Source organism: Cygnus atratus, chromosome 14, assembly GCF_013377495.2.
Source record: "Cygnus atratus isolate AKBS03 ecotype Queensland, Australia chromosome 14, CAtr_DNAZoo_HiC_assembly, whole genome shotgun sequence".
Lineage (NCBI taxonomy): Eukaryota > Metazoa > Chordata > Aves > Anseriformes > Anatidae > Cygnus > Cygnus atratus.
Window position 1 is genome coordinate 6,006,270 of NC_066375.1, and position 17,886 is coordinate 6,024,155.

The 17,886-nt window shown below is 60.2% G+C and overlaps 1 protein-coding gene across 2 annotated transcripts in view; it reads right to left on the bottom strand.

Moving 5' to 3' along the window:
* PDGFRB (platelet derived growth factor receptor beta) overlaps window positions 1-12,626 on the bottom strand; it is a 29,100-nt gene extending 16,474 nt beyond the window's left edge. Inside the window, exons 1-4 of one of the 2 annotated variants that reach the window (XM_035570917.2) lie at window positions 11,833-12,188; window positions 2,195-2,247; window positions 1,289-1,366; window positions 32-328 (exon numbers count right to left, since the gene is read on the bottom strand). In XM_035570917.2, coding sequence (XP_035426810.1) covers window positions 32-328; window positions 1,289-1,337 — 346 coding nt within the window. In that variant the 5' untranslated portion in view covers window positions 1,338-1,366; window positions 2,195-2,247; window positions 11,833-12,188. Of the gene's footprint in view, window positions 1-31; window positions 329-1,288; window positions 1,367-2,194; window positions 2,248-11,832 lie in introns of both variants that reach the window. The other variant, XM_035570916.1, reaches the window with a different exon arrangement.
* Between the last annotated feature and the right edge of the window lie 5,260 nt (window positions 12,627-17,886).

Below are 17,886 nucleotides of genomic sequence, written 5' to 3' on the forward strand. Positions count from 1 at the left end.
AATGCAGAGCCGAGGATGTGCTGTCCCCTACCTGGCACGTAGATGTAAATGGCTTTCCTCTCCGCTTGCTCTGGAGCCTGGTCGGGGCTGTAGGTGCAGGCGTACTCCCCGGTGTGACGGCCCGTCACGTTCCTGAGGGTGAGGTTGCTGACGAAGGCCCCGTCCCTCTGCTCCAGTGAGGCGGTGAGAGGCTGGCCGTCCCACTCCCAGACCAGCGCGCCGTCCCCGTAGCACACGAGGGAGAAGGTGCTGTGGAGGCTAAGGATAAGCTCGGCATTTTCGGGTTCGATGCGCAGCCCGCTGCCTCCCGTCGTTACCTCCAGCAGACCTGGGAGAGGAGCCAGGTGAGATCACGCTGGGCTCCTCTCAAACCCAAAGAGCCACGCTGGCTCACATCGTCATGCCCGTGTGTTTGGCTTTAGTGTCTTAAAAGTGATCTTCCTGGGTCTGTCCTCCTTGGCGTAGCCACTGACAGACACCTGCTTTCCTCAGGAAAGTCCTGCCAACGCAGACCTTGGTGGGACACCCTTCAGACTGCTGCTGACCACCCCAAGGGACATCCTTGGTGAGGACAGGGCTGCAAGTGGGGATGATCTAGACATATCCCAAATGTTTGCTCAAATTCTTAGCGTTTATGCATCCTATGGGCTGGTCTCGATGGCCTGGGGAGCTGACAGTATAGACCGCAGTGCTACTGCCCCCAAAATGAGCCTGTCTGTTGGGCAGAGGAAGGTCCCAGGTGCACCTTCAGGAGCTCAGAGAGTGAATTTAGCAGGGAGAGCAGGAGGTGAGGCACCTCCCTGCTCCGCTGGCTGCCTCTCCACAGGGACGGTGTCAGATGTGACACAGTCTGGGCTGAAACAATGTCAATCTGATGGAAAGTGAAAAAGGACTGAAAGCAAAGCCTTGCAGGAAATCCTATGGAAGCAATAGAGCAGCCGAGGTCTTCCTGAATGGCTGCCCAGGTCTCTCCTGGCCTCCTCGCTTCGCTCAGATGTCCCGGTGGGGCTGGGAAAAGGAATGTGTTCCCCAGGGGTGGGCTTAGGGTCAGGGTCAGGGTCGGGGTTAGGGTTAGGGTCAAGTTAGGGTTAGGTGTCCACCCCTCTGTAGGACTGGGTCAGCAGGAGCCAGTGGATGCAGGTCCTTATGGTGTGCATGCTGAGCACCTCCATGCCTCCCCGTGCCATAACCCACCTCCTCCTCATCACCCCAGCACTGGGAGCATCCCAGGGCAGCATCCCCAGGCAGGGCCCAATCCTGCACACACCTCCCCAGCCGCACCACTCACCGGTGAGGATGAGGAGCCGCAGCAAAGCCTTCAGAGAGGGGCACAGCATGGTGGGCTCCACGGCCTGGCGGCCGAATCCTGCCAAGACCAATACAGGATGAGCGCAGCACTGTGAGGCCAGGGTCCCCTTTCCACCCCCTGTCTCTCTCCCCAGTTTTCAGCCTTTCCTTCCTTGTGGTGACCCAGTTCCACTTGCCCTGGATCTACTGAGGGAGTGGATATAAAGCATCCCCTGCCAGCAAACAGGGCTTGAGCTGGAGGCTGTCGGGGTGGTGTCAGCCCTTGCTCAGCGTCACTTGAAACGCCGCTCCCCCACTGCACAGCCCTGCCTCTCTGCCTCCCTCTGCTCGGCCGCTTGCCTTTCTTCCCCTCAGTCCCAGGGAGATAAAGCTTGCTAGAAAACAGATCCCCCCTGCCATCCTCCCACATTTTCTGCTTCTTTCAACAAAACAAAACAAGACCAAAGAAAAAAATAAATAAATAAAATAAATATCTCTCGTATTTCACTTTTCCAAATATGTATTTTAAGGGAATATTTTCATCCAGAAGTCCCTTTTATCGACATTTCTCCCAAAGTCCTTTCCACAGAGCATGTCAAACCCTCCCTGGTGCCAACCAGCAGCCCAGAAGAGGCTGCTAGGAGCACTGGGGTCTGTCCCTGATGTTATGGGGTGACGGGCTGGGCTCAGGGCGTGCTGAGACTGGGCCAGCTGCGGGCAAGCTGACCCTCGGGGCGAGCAGTGGGGACCCCAGAGCCAAAGCCGGGGTTCAGTGCTCCTGAACCTGGGAAAATGGGCATCTTGGACCTGCTCCCAAGGCAGACCCCGAGGTGAAGCTCCTGGGAGCTTCATGCCCAGGGCTGGTGGCAATCAGGGCTTTGACCCGGCCCCAGGCACCATCCCTTACCGAGTGGCTCTGCTGCCTCCTGGCCCTGAAGTGGTGTCTCTGTCTGGTCGATGCTGGGAGGAAATGGTTCTTAAATGACGTGCACTTGTCAGATGTTTTTATTATTCTCTTGTTTTGGCTCAAAAAAAGAAAAAGGAAAAAAAAAAGCCCGAACTACCAGCAAACCCTCGCAGGTCTCCAGCTTACTCAGCAGCTTCCCTCTCCATAAAACCCCTCTGTGAATCCTCAATTCTGTGTTTGCTGGAGGGGATGAGAGCACTTATGGGAAGGAGCTGGGGGCAGATGGGATAAAAGGACTGAGGAGAAATTCAGGCTGTAAACGAATGGAGCTCTGCGCCCACCCTTGCAGAGCACTGACCTGCAGGAGAGGCCAGGAGGACAGACAACCTAATCTCCCTGGTGCCCCAAGGCACTGCCACAAGAACAATTAGCTTTGTTTCCCAATTCTCCTTGACAGAGATATATCATTCATCCATTACTCAATGGTCAAGGTTGTAAGAACAACTGGCACCGTCTCCTTTCAGCCCTCCCTGCCTGCATGCACGAGCCAGGCTGCGTCCACCCCCCAAATCGCTGCCTGCCCACGGCTGAGGTCTTCCCAAGCTCGTGCTTGGATCTGGTCCAGTGCCTTGGTTGTGGCCACTGGCCCTGCTGTAGGCTCCCTCTGCCCCCGTGGAGAGGTCTCACCCCACTCCGAAGCATTACAACAAGCACCGAGAGCCCCGCAGCCCCTGCCTGCTGCCTCTGGCTGCTTCCCCGGCATTCGTAGCTGGTTTTAATAAAACCGCTGGTTTTTGCAGAAAAGCTTTTCTCTTGGAGATGCTTCCCGAGCAGAGCGGGAGGGTGGCAACGTCTTGCAAATAGCAGCGACCTCTCCCTTGTTTGTCTGCTCTGGCCGGGTGAGAGGCTCAGCCCGTCCCGCAGGAAGCGTGCAGAGCCTGCCTAGCAGCCGGCCAGACCTTTCTTTCTCTCCTTGTCACACAGACCTGTGCTCACATGTGTGCAAACAGGCATTTCACAAGGGAGGTAAACGCACCCCGACACTGCCAGCCTCGAGAGCACTTGTTTCCCTCCTCAGCCTCAGCTTTTGTGCTCAGCAGGAGCAACAAGATGCACCATGTGTGCCAGACAAGCCAGAGGTGCCAAAACCAGGCACACAGACGTAATCGCACCCACGGGCCCAAACACCATCACCTACGTGGTGCTCAGCTGCCTCGGACTGTCTCCTCCAACCCTATGGGTGAAAACAGCCCCATGGACCCCCCAGATTCCTACACCCTTCCCAAGGACCATCAGCTGCACGTCTTCAAGCCATGGGACATGCCATGGGCAAGGTCCTTGCTGGACACCTGCAGAGCTACCTCCCAGGCCCTTGGCACAGCCCTGGTGGCACTGGCAACCTGCCACCGAGGTCCCCATCCCCTCGCCATCCTCTCCTCCCCGCGGAGGTCCCCAGGAGCAGGCACAGCCCCTCCCTCTGCCCCTCTCCAGCACTGTGACATGAGGGCAAGCCGTCCGTTTTCACTTGAGCTGCCTGTTTGTTATTCTAAGAGAGGAATTTGGCTGGAGAGGGGAGGGCGGTCGGGTGGCTGGAGGCAGGACGGGCTGCCCAGGCAATGCGGCCCCGTGGCTCTGCTCGCCCCCGTGCTGCGCCCAGCACCGAGGGGCTCCCGGAGTCCAGACAAGGCGCAGACACCGGCACCTTCCCCTTCTGGAGATAAAGCCCTGCTGTCTGCCCTAATCTCTCGTCTGGAATTGCCTCCTCCGCACCAAGCCCCTGGAGAGGGGCAGAGCTGTGGGCGAGGCTGGGGCTGAGCCAGCACTGGGGGTCCCAGTGCTGGGGACAGGAATGTGTCCCAGGGACAAGCACCACAGGGGCTGCCAGATCACCCGCTGGAAGCACATTTGCACACCTCTGGCCTCGCACTTTCGCGGCATGGGGCTCCTCGGATGGTGCCGTGCTCCCACGGAGCAGGACATGGGCTGGAGGGTGGGAGCGGAGCGGTCAAACGGCACGGCCATGGCCACAGAGCTCAAGTCTCATGATTGCTGGTCTCATGATTTTGTGGCTTCTCTACAGTAGCATGTGCCAGTTTCCCTGCCTCCAAAATGGGATGAGAGCTCGGCTTTCTCCTCTGCCTTCCCTCCTGCTCGTGGCCAAGGGATGATGGACTTGGCCTGGAGTTTCTGCAGCCAGACAGGGCGAGGCCTGGGGTGTTGGGTGTGAGGAAGTACAAGTGCTGCATCCAGCTTCTGCTGGGGGAGATCCCCCCCCCCCAACCCAAGCAGGACCATTCCTTCGGCCATCTCTGCCACTCCTCCCCATCACAGCACCCTGCTAAGGCCCTCACGCCTCACCAAACCTACTGATTTATTCCCATTTTCCCTGCTCCAGGCCTGTGACTTGTTCAAGGATGTTACTAAGCAAATATGCCTTTGCTAATGCCCAAAATATGCTGTGTGGGTTCCATCTTGAACATTCTGGGGTAACAAGGCAGGAACCTTTCTTGGCATGCCCTGCCACACCTTCGAGCCCCTGTCCCTCTGCCCCCAGGATGTGTGCGGTGCCCCAGCAGAGCACCTCAGTGCGTGTAGCAGCCACCGCTGGCATGAGCATCGCGTGGCACTGCCCATCCCCAAGCACTGACCATGTGGGACGGGTCCTTTTCTAGCCCTACAACATCCTTAAACCATGGGAGATCAACACCAGTGGGCATCAGTGCCAAGGAGACCATCATGATTCTCTGCCCACCACCTTAACATGTCTTGACCACGTTTCTCGCGTCTCCCCCAAACATTCAGAGAACCAGTATGGGGGCCCTGCGAGCACCCCCAGAGCTGCGGGAGCTGGGAACCAGCCTGAGAAGCTGTGTGTGGGGAAGGGGAAGGCTCTGGGTGCCCACGAGGTGCAGAGCAGCCCCGCTGCTCCTCGGAGGGGCTCAGCCCCCTGCAGCCCATCACCAGCAAGGGGATGTTCTCCCTGCTGGAAATGGGGCTGCGTGGCCCCCTCTCTGCAAATCGCGCTGCCCTCGCTCTTCCTCTGGCTTTCCATTTCCAGCCGGGCTGCAGTTCCCGGTGCTCCCACCACGCTCGCTGGCCCCACGGTCCTGCCAAGCAGGCGAAGGACATCTGGTGTGAATTAGCAGGAAGTCAAATATCCTTCGTTTCTTCTTTGTCTAAATGCATCTGAGTCATTAAGTGAGATCACGGGTGCCCATGCGCAATAAGAAAGCTCCGCATGGATCCCATGATCAATGCCATGCACAGCTGGCTTGCGGGGGCTCCTCCTGGCCTGGGGGGCCCCATCCTCATTTTGGAAGGCAAAGAGTTCCCCAGGCAAAGGCTGGCAGCCCCTGAGAGCCCAGCTTTGCTTGTCCAGCACTGAAACTCCTCGGCTTGCCCTGTTTCCCTCTGCCACCCTCCCCCCTGCCTCAGCGACTGCTTCTTTCCCACCCTTTAATCTAAATAAAACCAAGCTTTCTCTTTTTTTTTTTTTTTTTTCCTTGGCTGGAACCGGCCGGAGTTGCAACATCTCTCCTCTGGGGTCCCTCGGCTCCCATGACACCACGTTTACTCACAGGCCAGATTATCATCACAGAGCCCTTTTTCTTTTTCCCAGCACATGGCTGGAATTAGGCGGCGTGCACACATGGGGAGCCTGTCGGCCAGCCCCGTAAACAGCTGATGATAAAATGCAGGGGTTGGAAAGCTGAAACCAGGGGGGCTGGGGAGTCCCCGGGGTCCCACAGGCCATCCCTGGGGCCAAAACCTCATTGCACGGCCATCTGCCAGTGCCAAAGGGGTCCTGACACTTCACCCACGTGCTGGTGAGACCAAGGGATGCTCAGAAACCTGGGTGCCTGTTGCACCGTGCCTGGGCTTGGGGGCTTCTTGCATTCATCTACAAGGAGGATTTTGGAGACCCTGTCCCTCAGCCACACTTGTGGAGAGCGTTGTGAATACCTGAGCTCTCTGAGCAGTTTTTCTGGCTCTGCTGGCTGTGAATTAGGGATTAAAATGACAGCCACCAGTCTCCAGCTCTGGTGGCACCTGGAGAAGACACACGTGGTGGTGAGGCTGCAGATGAGAACCGTGCAGGGGTGAGCCCAGCAGCCTCATCTGCCCTGGGCAGCTCTGACAGCATCTGTCGGACAGCCAAAAGCCAACACCATGCTGCCAAGCCATGTGGGGGCTGCAGGGGGTGACCTGGTGGCGTGACTCAGCACCAGTGGGGTCAGGAGCCTTCAGAAGGGCTCAGGGCACGGCACCAACCCCATGCAGCCCCATTTCAGCTGGGGCCATCGTCCTTCCCACCCCATCCAGGTGGTCCAGCAAACCTCCATCACCATACAACTGCGTCACGAGCCCTCCGTGCGCACGACGAGGAACCGGCACGGGGAGACGTGGGAGCACGGCGAGCCCTGCGCTCTCACCCCTGGTCCCCCCGCTTTCCCCCCCTGGTTTAAGCCCATGGGAGACAGAGGAAATGAGTGACCTATTTAGCGCAAGTTCAAAATAAAACGAAACATCTGTTTGGAGCAGGGCCAGCGTTATAAATAATCCCCCAGCCCCGAGTGTTGGTATTCGTGGCCCTTTCGGCTGCACATGCTCCATCGCTTCCACTTGCGGAAGAAAGGCCGGGTACGGGGCTGCTCCTGGGAGCCTGCGAGCCCTGCCCGGGCTGTGGGAAAACCCTGGGGGGGGGGAGAACAAGGGGGCTGGGGCTCACCTGGGGCTGGGAAGGAGGGATGGGTGCTGGCTGGAGGTGCCTGGCTGCCTGCTCCTTGCCCTGGCCACATCCTGCCCCTTGGTCACCCTGACCGAGCTGTGGCATCGCACAACTTGGGATGCTCGAGCTGGACGTGGGCAAAGGGGCTCTGCTCAGCCCTGGATCTCACCCCCTGCAGCGCAGTGACTCCCCCCGAGGGTGTGAATGGGCCCCTTGGGAGCATTTTGTTCTTTTTTGTCACCTTTCTCCACCAGGCTGCTCTGAAGGATGCGGCAGAGCCCAGCGGGGCTGCCCGTGGTCATCCTCCAACTTCTCATCACCCCTGGCAGCAAAGACCCTTCAGGGGGCCAGCAGCACGCTGCTTCGCGAGCGTGTGAGCAATGTGAGTAATGAGCGTGGGTGCAGGGCACGCAAACCACGGGCCAGCACCCACACAGCTCCTGGCAGCACTTTGCTGCTGACCCCAGGAAAAGGCAGCTCCAGCTGGGGCTGGCTGGCAGCAGCACCTCGAAGAACAATCCATCCCCTCTGTCCCCTGGCTGGGGGTCCCTCGGGGACCTCGGTGTCCCCATCCTCTCACCTAAAGCTTCTCCCAGCTGCAGCGGAGCGGAGAGGGGCTGGGGGAATGCAGGGATGAGGGCACCCCAGGGCTTTCCTCACTCCCTTTCCACAGCAATTAAAGAAAAGTCGTTTGCTCAAGTGCTGTGGGGAGGAAAACAGCCCCCAGCACCATGTTGGACTCCCCATCACCACTCACAGCCACCGCACGAGGGTGGCTGCTGCAGCAGGAATAGGGCTGGGGCCAGAGGTCCTGGATGGCTCTAATTAACCACTAATCAAGGGGCGAGAATAGAGAAGGAGCTATCTTCCTCTCCTCTGCCCCCCAGCAAAGCTCCAGGAGCAGCCGGTGTGTGGCTGCATCCCCAGCCCCACGTCCCAGCGAACCTGATCCTCGCTGGAAAACGTCCGTGAGACGCAGAGCAGGAGGACGTAATCTGTGAGGATGCATCGGCCCTTCTCTTCTTGGCTGCCGGCGAGGGACCCGTGCTTAATCACTTTGTTCTGGGGCCTTAGGCTCTCGTGGCCGGGATTAGCCACATGCCAGCTCTGCGGTCAGGGAGGAATGGGACGGGGAGCGGGACACGGCGAGCAAACGGCGGCGGTGCACGCGAGGGGACGGAGCCTGACCCAGACTTGCTGCTGCAGGTGCTGGGGGCTGATCCTGCACCCTCCTCCCCAAGCCCACCCGTGGGCTGGAGGAGCGGGGTGGTGGCACCCAGTGCCAGGACAGCCGCTGGCACCCCCTGTCCCACACCCGGCTCTGCGTGTCCCCTCTCCTTGCTGCAAACCGGGGATGAAGCCACCAGCTCCGCAGTGTGGCCACACCGTGCTGCAAGCAGGGGGGCAACTGCACCCCAATGGGGGCCTGACCCGCACGTCCTTATAACAACCTGGGGGCAGCAACAGGGCTCTCTGGGGTGGCTGATGGGGGCAGAGAGCCAAGCACATCCCCTGAGGGATACAAGAGCAACGCCTCCCTCCTGGAAAACCTCTTCCTACGTGCTCTGGCCAAGCAGCACGAGCCTTGCTTGCTGTCCTCCCTGCCCTGCCCTGCACGCAGGCTCCTTTACAACCCCAAAGGTTCTTCTCCCCTTGTCACGGGGAAAAAAACCAGCTTCTCTCTGCACTGATGCTCTACAAGCACCCCCCCAAGCCCCGTGGAGGCTGGCGGCTGCCTGCACCCCGTGCCCTCCCCGAGCATAGCTCTAAAATCGTCACCAAGTCCTACGCCTGCCAGAATTCGCCTTCCCAAATCAGACCATATTCTCCCAAACCGCTCCCAGGCTGGAGAGAGAAACTTGGCAGCCATGGAGGGACCCTCTCGAGGTGCCAGGAGTGCCCGGCCCTGAGGAGAGCGGGGTTTCTGTTCTGCAGCCCTTTGCTCGGCAAACACCGAAACCGAGGTGACTTCCAGCGTGCGAGTGGAGAATGCGCTTTCAGAGAGCGGAGCTTGAAATGGTTTATTTTCTGCTGGCCCCAGTTCAGACAAACCCACAAGCAAACATATTTTTTTGTATAAATAAGACAGTGTGTCTCGCCAGTTAAAGCAATTCAAACATGAATGTAGCAATTTAATTGGTGCCAATTGCTGTGTCTCGGTAGCATTAAGATTTCAGTCACAGCCTCTTTTGCATGGCAGCCAGGCCAGGAGGGGGAAGGCGGAGGGCAGAGCAGGATGGGGCCCTGCGCCTTGCCCATTGCCTGGCTCCATCCAGAGCCTCGTCCCCTGTACAGGCCTTGGTGATGTGCTGAGAAGTCCCTGTCCTTAGCAGGAGAGGGCTCCTCCTGCTCCCTCTGGTTAGCAGCCTGGGGGGTGACACCAGTGCGGTGCCCTGCTGACAAGCCAGCCCTCTCCAAACCTTCCCTGCTAACCAACCCCACTCTCATCAAGCCCCGTGTGGGTGCCAGAGGAGACCTGGAGGGATGAGGATGTGTCCCTGCAGCCTGCAGGTGTGCCCTGGGGAGGACAAGTCCCACCAAGGATGCAGGAGGACGTGCACCACCCGCACCGCACGACTCCTGCTTGCTGGCAGCAGCCTCTCCATGGCAGCTTTCCCGAGCTCCTGCCCGCGTGGGCTCTCCACGCCACAGTCCTCTGGCCCTGCAGGTCGGTGGTAGCGTGGAGGAAGGGTGAAATATTGGCAAGCTGTGCCACAGCCTGTGCCCCAAAAGCGGAAAGAAACCAGGGTTTGAGGGCCGGGACATCACTGGCAGCATCCCCTGTGCCCTGGTAGGGAAGGGGACAGACCCATGGGACCCCCTTGCTCCGCACGTGTCCCGTCCCAGTGTCCCTCTGCACATCCCTGGCACGTGTTCCCGTCCCTGTCCCACTGCGTCTGGCCTGGGGAAGGGCAGTGCTTCCAGGAAGAGGCGTCCCTGGGGGGGGCAGAGCAGGGCAGAGGTGTGCTTGGCTAATTAGGCAACCCCTAAAACAAGTCTCGTTACGTCCAATCTGCCTGGCAGAGCGGAAAGAGCCTCCTGGAGCCGTTCCAGCCTCTCAGAGAACAATACCCGGTCTATACACTCCCCTCCAGGGGATTTCTTCTCCCCGGTTAGAGCACAAACAAACAAACTCCAAGAAGTGCCTAGCCCTGTCCTCCCTTGCAGCGACAGGACGCATCCAGCCCGTGGTCCCCAGCGCCCTCCAGCTCTGGGCCAAAGGTGCCGGTGGCTGCAGTCCCACGGGATTCGGCCACCGCTGCCCCTCCGCTCCCTGCCCTTTGCTGCTGCATCCCGGGAAGATGCTGGGCGCCAGGGCCTGACCCTCCAAACACCGCCCTGCTTCGGCACGTTGCCTGCTGCTGGAGAGCCTTTCTTGACCTCCGTGCTCACTGAGACAGTTTCTTCTCACCCGAGCCCTGGAGAATGTCACGATGCTGTTCTCCGCATAACGGAGTTGTACTGAGCACTGTGGGAGCCCTGTCACAGACCCATACAACTCTGAAGGAGAGCATCCATACGGCAGTGCCCACATCCCCCTCACCCCAACCCTGAACCCTGCAGGGCTGAAGGCACCCAGCTCACCGGCAGCCTGCCCTCACACCCCCTAAGCACCAGCCTTTCCCTGTGCACGAAGACCTCACGCTGCCACCCCAACACCCAATGACCAGCCAACCCCATCCTCCTCCTTCACCTCCTCTTTCAGCCCTCCACATCCTTTTCTGGGTTCCCGAGCACCCGCTGTGCTTCCCCAAACCTTCCTCCCCGCGAGCATCCCCAGGCACCACTCCGTGCTGGCTCCGCCACCAGCCCCGCTCCTCCCAGCACGTCCCACGGGAAGCACTGCAGGTTTCCCCCTCTGCAGTCTGCTTTGTGTCCGGCGTAGCCCCCGGATCTATTCCCACAGCACAGGCTGCTGGGCTGTTAGCTCCCGAGACCATGTACAGCCTTTTGGTATTTCAATATGGCAGGTGAGCGCAGGAGCAGGGTGTCCTCTTCCCACAACACCCCCAAAAAGTCCTGGTGTGACTATCACTGCCTTGCAGGACACACAGACCCCTGTCCCCAGCTCCAGTTCCAGCACAGCTTTGCTCCAGACCAGCTACATCCATCAGAAGCCCGTGGGCCAGCAGAGTGGTTGCCCACATCCGTGCCCCATGGGTTCATACCCAGCTGACAGCTGGGGCGCGGAGTGGGGCTTGCAGATGTCCCTCCCCGTGCCAGGCCCCTGGGGGCAGGAGGGCCACCCAGAGCAGGGACTGAAGAGGCGATACCCCCGGCTGTGTTTGGATGCTCTGACGCTGCTCTGCCTCGAAGCTGTCAGCAAGAGCCCTGGGGTGAAGCCCGAGCCTCAGCGCTGCCCCAAGCACCGCCACACGCAGTCAGGACCCCCGTCCCCCCGCTGCAAACCCACCCTGCGCCCAGGTGGAGATCAGCAGGGAGTCTCCTGCCCCGGCACTGCCCTGTCCCAGCCTCCCCATGGCACCAGCGGGGTGCTGGATGGGGCAGAGTCAGGCCCTGCAGCCTGGAGGCTGCGGGCATCCCGCGACAGATGCCTCTGCGGGACGCCTTGCTGGGGACAGGGAACAGCCCGTGACAGCCACCGGGCTGGGAGGGGACACCAGGGCAGCCCCCAGCCCAGCACGGTGCAGGGAGGGAGTGGGACTCCCAAGGGAGAAGCAGAGGTCCTCTGGGTCCTGTCATAGCAGCAGGGTCCCCAGGGGTTCACCAAGAGTGGCTTTTCCCATGGGATGCCACCACGCTCAGCTGCCATCCCCGAACCCTGACCTCTCCAGGGCTGGCAGGACATTTTGGGGTGCCAGCCCCCAAAATTATAGCAGGGCAGCAAAGCCCCTCCTCGGGCTGCTTGGGGCCCGTGCCCCACACCACCTCCAGCGCCAGGGCTTACCTTGCGTGGGGTCCCACTGGGGAAGTGCTGGTGCTGCGTGTCCGCGGGCGCTGGTTCCCGAATTCCTTTCCCTCCTCCTCCGCGCCCTTTATCTGCTGCCTGCCGAGGCTCCCGCTGCCCTCCCAGCCTTCCCCAGCTGGCAAGGCTCTTCCACTTAAAGGAGAAAGAGAGGGAAGGGAAGAAACGAAGTAGGGGGAGGAGGGAAAGGAAAGAAAATAGAAAGGGAAGGGAAAGCTGTGCCAGGGCTGGGCTGTGGCCAAGCCCCTGGGGCTGTTCCCTTAGCGCATCGCAGCCCCCAGCCCACCCGGGGGGGCTCGGCCGCTTCGGTCCCTAGTGTGCAGAAAAGCCCAGAGCAGAGGGGTGTGCACGCGTGTGTGTGCGTGTATAAATAAATGAGCCCTGGCGAGGAGGAGGAGGAGGAGGAGGAGGTGGAGGAGGAGGAGGAGGAGGAGGAGCAGGAGGCTCCCTCTCCAGCGGAGTCCCTGCGACTTCCTCCCTCCACCCTCTGCAGGACCCTTTGCTGAGCCAAACTTTCGATTAAAGCCCAGCAGAGCGGCGCGATGAGGAGGAATGAAAAAAATAAAAATAAAAATAAAAATAAAAAAAGGAGGAGAAGGCCAAGAGGCTGCAGAGAGGGGAGGCTGGCCGCAGGCAGCCAAGCAGGGGAGCAGCAGGGCCCAGCTAGCGGAAACAAAAGCAGCCGGGACCAGCCCGGCTCTCGCCTCCTTAAACCAGAGGGAAGGGAGCTGCTCTCCCTCTCCCTGTGTCTGCTTTCAATTCTGGCCTTTTTCCCTGTTTTCTTTTTCTTCTTCTTTTTATTTATTTATTTATTTTTTCCCTAGGCCCCCCTCCCGTTTTCTTTTCTTTTTTTTTTTTTCCTTTCTCAGGATATGAGGGGATGTTTAGAAAATCCGCTGCCCACGCCAGCAGCTGACTCATGTTTTTATTAAAGAAGGCCTGTGCTGAACTGACTCCGCGTATTCCCTCTGGACCTCCTGCCCCGGCTGTGTTGGGATTGCCCCCCCGGCCCCAAAGCCCCCATCCGGGCCCTCGGACCTCCTACGTGTGCCCTTGGCCACTTTAACCCTCCCCACGATGCCCCTGGGTGAGAGCATCCTATGACGGGAGGGATCTGTGATAGTGGTTTTTGAGTTTTTTGGGGAAAAGGGAATAAAAAATACCCTACAACTGGGCTGTCCTGGCACAGGGTGTTGGGGACGTGGGGCTGGTGGGGGCTGGATGGGGGCATTTGTCTACTGAGGGGCATGGAGCTGCTCTGTGGCCATGCAGAGGGGTGAGCCCAGCCTTTGGCACCTGCCTGTCTCACCTAGAATCTCCCATCTCCTCCTCGTCCATCCCATTGTGTCCGACATGCTGCACCCTGGGGCTGAGTGCCCACGGGGAGCAGGTTAATGTGTCCACTTTAGGTCCCTCACACTTTTATGAGCTCAAATAAATTCTCTGGGGATCTCTTGATAGACACAACGTTATAGTCTGTCCGCACAGGGATTTTCTGCAATTTGTTTCACCTTTATAACAAGGTGCATAGACTCTTTGGATGGAAATTGTCTTCTGAACTATCGGTTCTTGTCCTAGTGTCTGCCTTGGGCATGTGCTTTAGTCTGATCCAAGCAAAAAAAAAAAAAGAGAAAATGCACAATCCATCCTGAAAGAGAACGTTTCCCTGCAAAGATGTCCTTCTTTTTTCTTTCCAGGATCAAAAAGCCCTTCCCACAAAGACAACACAGCTGAGATCTGGGGCCGGCTTGTTTGCAAGGCAGTGTCATCCCCTCTGTCTTGCTGGGCGAAGGCGCGCACAAAGGGCACAGCTGGTGACTCCCCAGCCGGGGACATTGCCGCTTATCTCCTGGTATCTTCGTGCTTGCTGCCCACTGGTGGAAATCCAAAGTGGAAAACGTGTTTGGAGAGCTCACCTGGTGGTGGCAGAGGGCACAAGGAGAGATCCAGGCTGGAGGCACCCTGCTTAGGGGCACTCAGTGGGGATCCCTGTCCTGGCCATGGCTCAGAGCCCCCGCTGGGGGCCAGGCTGCCCCCCGGGCTGGGATGATCAGTGTCCGAGAGCTGGCTCATATGGGGGGCAGGCAGCGGGGATGTGCTGCGCACAGGGCTCTTTGCCAGGCTTTTCCCAAGGGATAAGGACGTGCCTGCTGGGTCCCTGCTGGGAATAGCTAGGCAGAGCCATTTCCCGGCACCGTCCCCGTTCCCGAAACAGCAGGAGAGGGAAAAACCCGTCGGTGCAATCCTGCTGGGCCCCTTGCACCGGGGACAGGCTCCCGGCACGGTGCAGCACGCAGCCTGATCCTGAGGGCAGGCAGCTCCCCCTCCTCCCTATAAAGGGGTGACCCCAACGCCCAGCCCCAGACTGGGAGAAGGGGCTATGGGGGCACCCAAAATTCCCAAGAGGAGCCTACTGGGGCTGAGGATGGCTGCTTTGGGATGCCGGGGGGGCCCGCAGAGCCCACGGCACCCGGCAAGCACGCGGCGCCGCACGTCCCCAGCCAGCACCCGGGACCGGCGCTGGTTCGGGGTCACGGCAGCTCCTGGGAAAGGCCAGCGTGGAGGAAGCCCCAGCGCCGGAGGGACTCGCGCCTGCAGGCGCGTGGGCGGGAGGGAGCAGCTCGGTGACCCCTGCCTCTCCCCCCTGCTTTGCTCACCTCTATTTTGGGCGCCTGCACTTCCATCCGCGGGGCTTGCGGGACGCAGCGATTCCCCCCGGGGCCAGGACAGCTGCAGGGGAGGCTGCCAGAGCTGCTATCTGCGGAGGTCTCCAGCCTCTAGCAAGGCCAAATAAGTGGCCTTAGAGCTAACGTGGGCTCAGGGCAGCGTGGTGCTGGGTTTCTGGGGGGCACAGCAGCCACCGGGATGGGGATGCTCTGGGGCAGTCTGCTCTGGCATCACAGCAGCTCTGTGACCTCCTGTCCCATCCCAGGATGAGCTGGGAACCCTGGGAAAAAGATATATATTTTTAAGCCACTTTTTTTAAGCTCTTTTAAGCCACCTGAGCCAGGTGAGCTGGCAGGACGGTGGGAAAGGATGTGCAGGAGTCAGAGACAGGTCCCGTGTGCCACGAGGGGGAGGCAGGTAGGGCAGGAGCAGCAGCTCTCAGCCTTTCCCACTTCTCTGGAGGTTTAACAAGGGCCCGTGGCTTCAGTTCTGAGCCCGTATCAGCCACGAGTCAGCCCGGGAGTTTCAGCATTGCTGTGATGTGGTGCTGAGCCTCAGACCACGAGAGAGGAGCAGAGCACGGCTGGGTCCCCACCCACCACCACCAGCACATGCTCCCGGCTGGCTGCAGCTCCTGGGCCCTGCAGAAAGCTGCACCCAACCCTCATCCAGCCCTTCCCAGAGCTCTGCGGAAGGAGAGGAGCGGGTGGCAGCAGTGCCCGGAGAGGATGCAGGGACAGAAAAGTGCCAGGCTCCTTCCAGAGGGAGCAGAGGGCCGAGCACAGGGCACGGGGAGCATCCCGGGGCCGGCCACGGGCACTTGGAGGTGATGGAGGTGTCAGGGGTAGCGCCGAGCCCTGGCACCGTGGCGGTGCTGTGTCCCTACAGACGCTGCCCTGTCACCTCCTCGGGGTTGGGGTGTTTGGAGGAGGCAGCAGGCAGCAGCAGAGGATGAAATCCCGCTGCCTCCCCCTCCCCGGGGCCTTTCCGCCCCCATCCCACGCGCTCTGCTCACCCCCGCCACCAGCCCTGGTATTAAATGTGCTGCGCGGGGCCCCGGGAGGCAGCGGCAGGCTCGGGGGGTGAATACTAATAACGGTGCCGTCCGCTCGCCCCAGACTTTCCCACACATCTGCAGCCACTTAACGTGGGAATTGTTAACCCTCTGCGTGCACCACGCCGGCACAAGGGGAGGGAGCGAGGTTCCCCTGCCCCTGCCACCATCGGGTCTGCGTGAGGCCGGAGGGGACGCAGGGGTCTGAAGCAGGACCCTGCAGCTGGGCAGGGTGCTGCAAGGGGTTGCACGTGGCCAGAGAGGAGGAGATGGATGCTCTCGGGGCATTCAGTGGGGTCAAGGGTGGCTGTGCTTTGCCCAGCACCGCCCTGCTCTCCAGGATGCTGCTCTGGAGGTGGGTGGCAGGAATGAAGCACAGCAGACACGCTCTGCTCCCTGCTCTCCTCTCCCTGCAGGATGCTGTCAGGAGGAGCTGATGGTGCAGGGGTGTGTGTGGGGCCACACGATGCTGGGATGGGGCAGCCTTGGGCCACGGGGTTGCCCCGGGGGGGCAGCGGGGAGGTTAGAGACCCATGGGGGTGCTGGGGATCCAGGGGAAAGGGAAGCTCTGCGGGCATCTCCCCATGCCTCTGAAAGATCCAGGGGGCTCAGAGCAAGCCGGGGACATGTAGGGCTTGGGTTCCCATGCTGAGTGCCTGCTCCATGGGTGGAGGAGGTGGTGAGGCCACGGCCTCCCCTGCAGAGCTGCTCCGTCTGTGCTAGCTGGCTGCAGCCTGGCCCTGGGGACCTCCCAGGCCTCCGTTCCCCGGCCCTGCGGCTTCCAGGAGATGGCATCACTCGATCACAGATAGCAGCGCCCAGCCCCAGGGAGAGCCGGGGAAATCCTGACCGCTCTGCCCGGCGTCCTCTTGGTTTCCAGCAGGACTCGCAGGGCTGCAGGGCTGGAAGGGGCTCCCTGGGCTGGGGTTGGTGCTGGGGGTCTCTGGGGAGGATGGAGAGGGCACTGCCACCTCCTCCTGTCCAGCTGGGGACCCCCGGGAGCTCTAGCAGCCCCCAACCTGCTCTCCCATGGGACCCCAACGTGGGTGACGTCCTGCCAAACCATGCTGGGCTGAGCACCAAGGGACTCTGGACCCTTCGGCCCTGGTCTGCCTGCTGGGATGCTCCTGGAGGCTGCCTGGGGAGAACCTTTAATTTGGGTGGTGTGGAGATACCAGGGCTGGGCTGGCCCTGGGGGGAAATGTCCCTCCTCAGTCTGTGGCATGGAGACAGCCGTAGCCAAGCCCCCGTGCCGGGGTTGGGAGGATGCCAGCCATGGGGGCTCTTCAGGGCCACCTCCACCCCGGGGTGGCGAGGTCTCAGGAGGCAGAGCCTGAGCAGTGCCGGCTCAGGAGGTGGTTTCCCACTGCTGGGATTGTTCTCTGCTCCCTTTTGCTCCTTTATCTCTTATCACCTCTCCCTCTGGTCTCAGCCTGGCTCCCATCTCCCTGCAGGGAGGGGATGTGGCCCTGGGGTACCCCCCCAGCTTGCAGTGCTTTCACCTCACCCCAGGCTGGGGTTTTGGGATGAGGCACACGGGACTAGAACCGCTGGGGGCTGCCAGGTGGGCACAGCCAGCTCTTGCAAAATCTACCTTGAGCAAACAGCTGACAGCAGAGCTGCACAGGCTCAGGGATGCTCTGGCCCCTCCGTGAGCACGGGAGAGCCCAGGATGCCACAGGGAGAAGGGGATGGGGAGGGAGCGAGCTGGCACCAGCAGCTGGGTGCCGTCCCCGACCCAGCTACAGCTGGGGACATCCCGGCCAGCCGCAGGGGGAAAGGTGAGAAGTGGCTGTGCATCGCGTGCACTGAGCTCCTCAAACCACAGTGGCTTTTGTCGCTTTTATTATCATTTTTCTTTTAACCCCACAAGTCTGGGAGGCAATCCCACCCTGAAACCTTGTCTCAGGTTCATAGCCACAATTGGAAAAAGCGCAGAGAGTCTGTTGTTTTATCCCCTCCTCTCAATTGCAACCAAAATCCTTTTTCCTTTTTTCTATTTTTTTCCTTTCTTTCTGTTTCTAATTGTCCAAGTCCAGGCTGTTTCAGTCGGGGAGGACGAAGACAGAGCAGTCCTACCCCACTCCTCTTTCCAGCAGGGATGGGGCTGGTGCAGAGAGGCAGAGCGGGGAGGTGCCGACATGTCCTCCTGGCAGCCCCCGCGGGCCTGGGCTTGGGTTAAAAGTGAAAGCCCGAGCCTGCAAACGGCTGTGACTGGAGGTTTCTCCATCAGAAACTGGATGGGGATTTTTTGTTTCTTTAAGACAAAAAACAGATGAGAAACTCCTCTTGCTGCAGGGCTGCCAGCCCCCCGG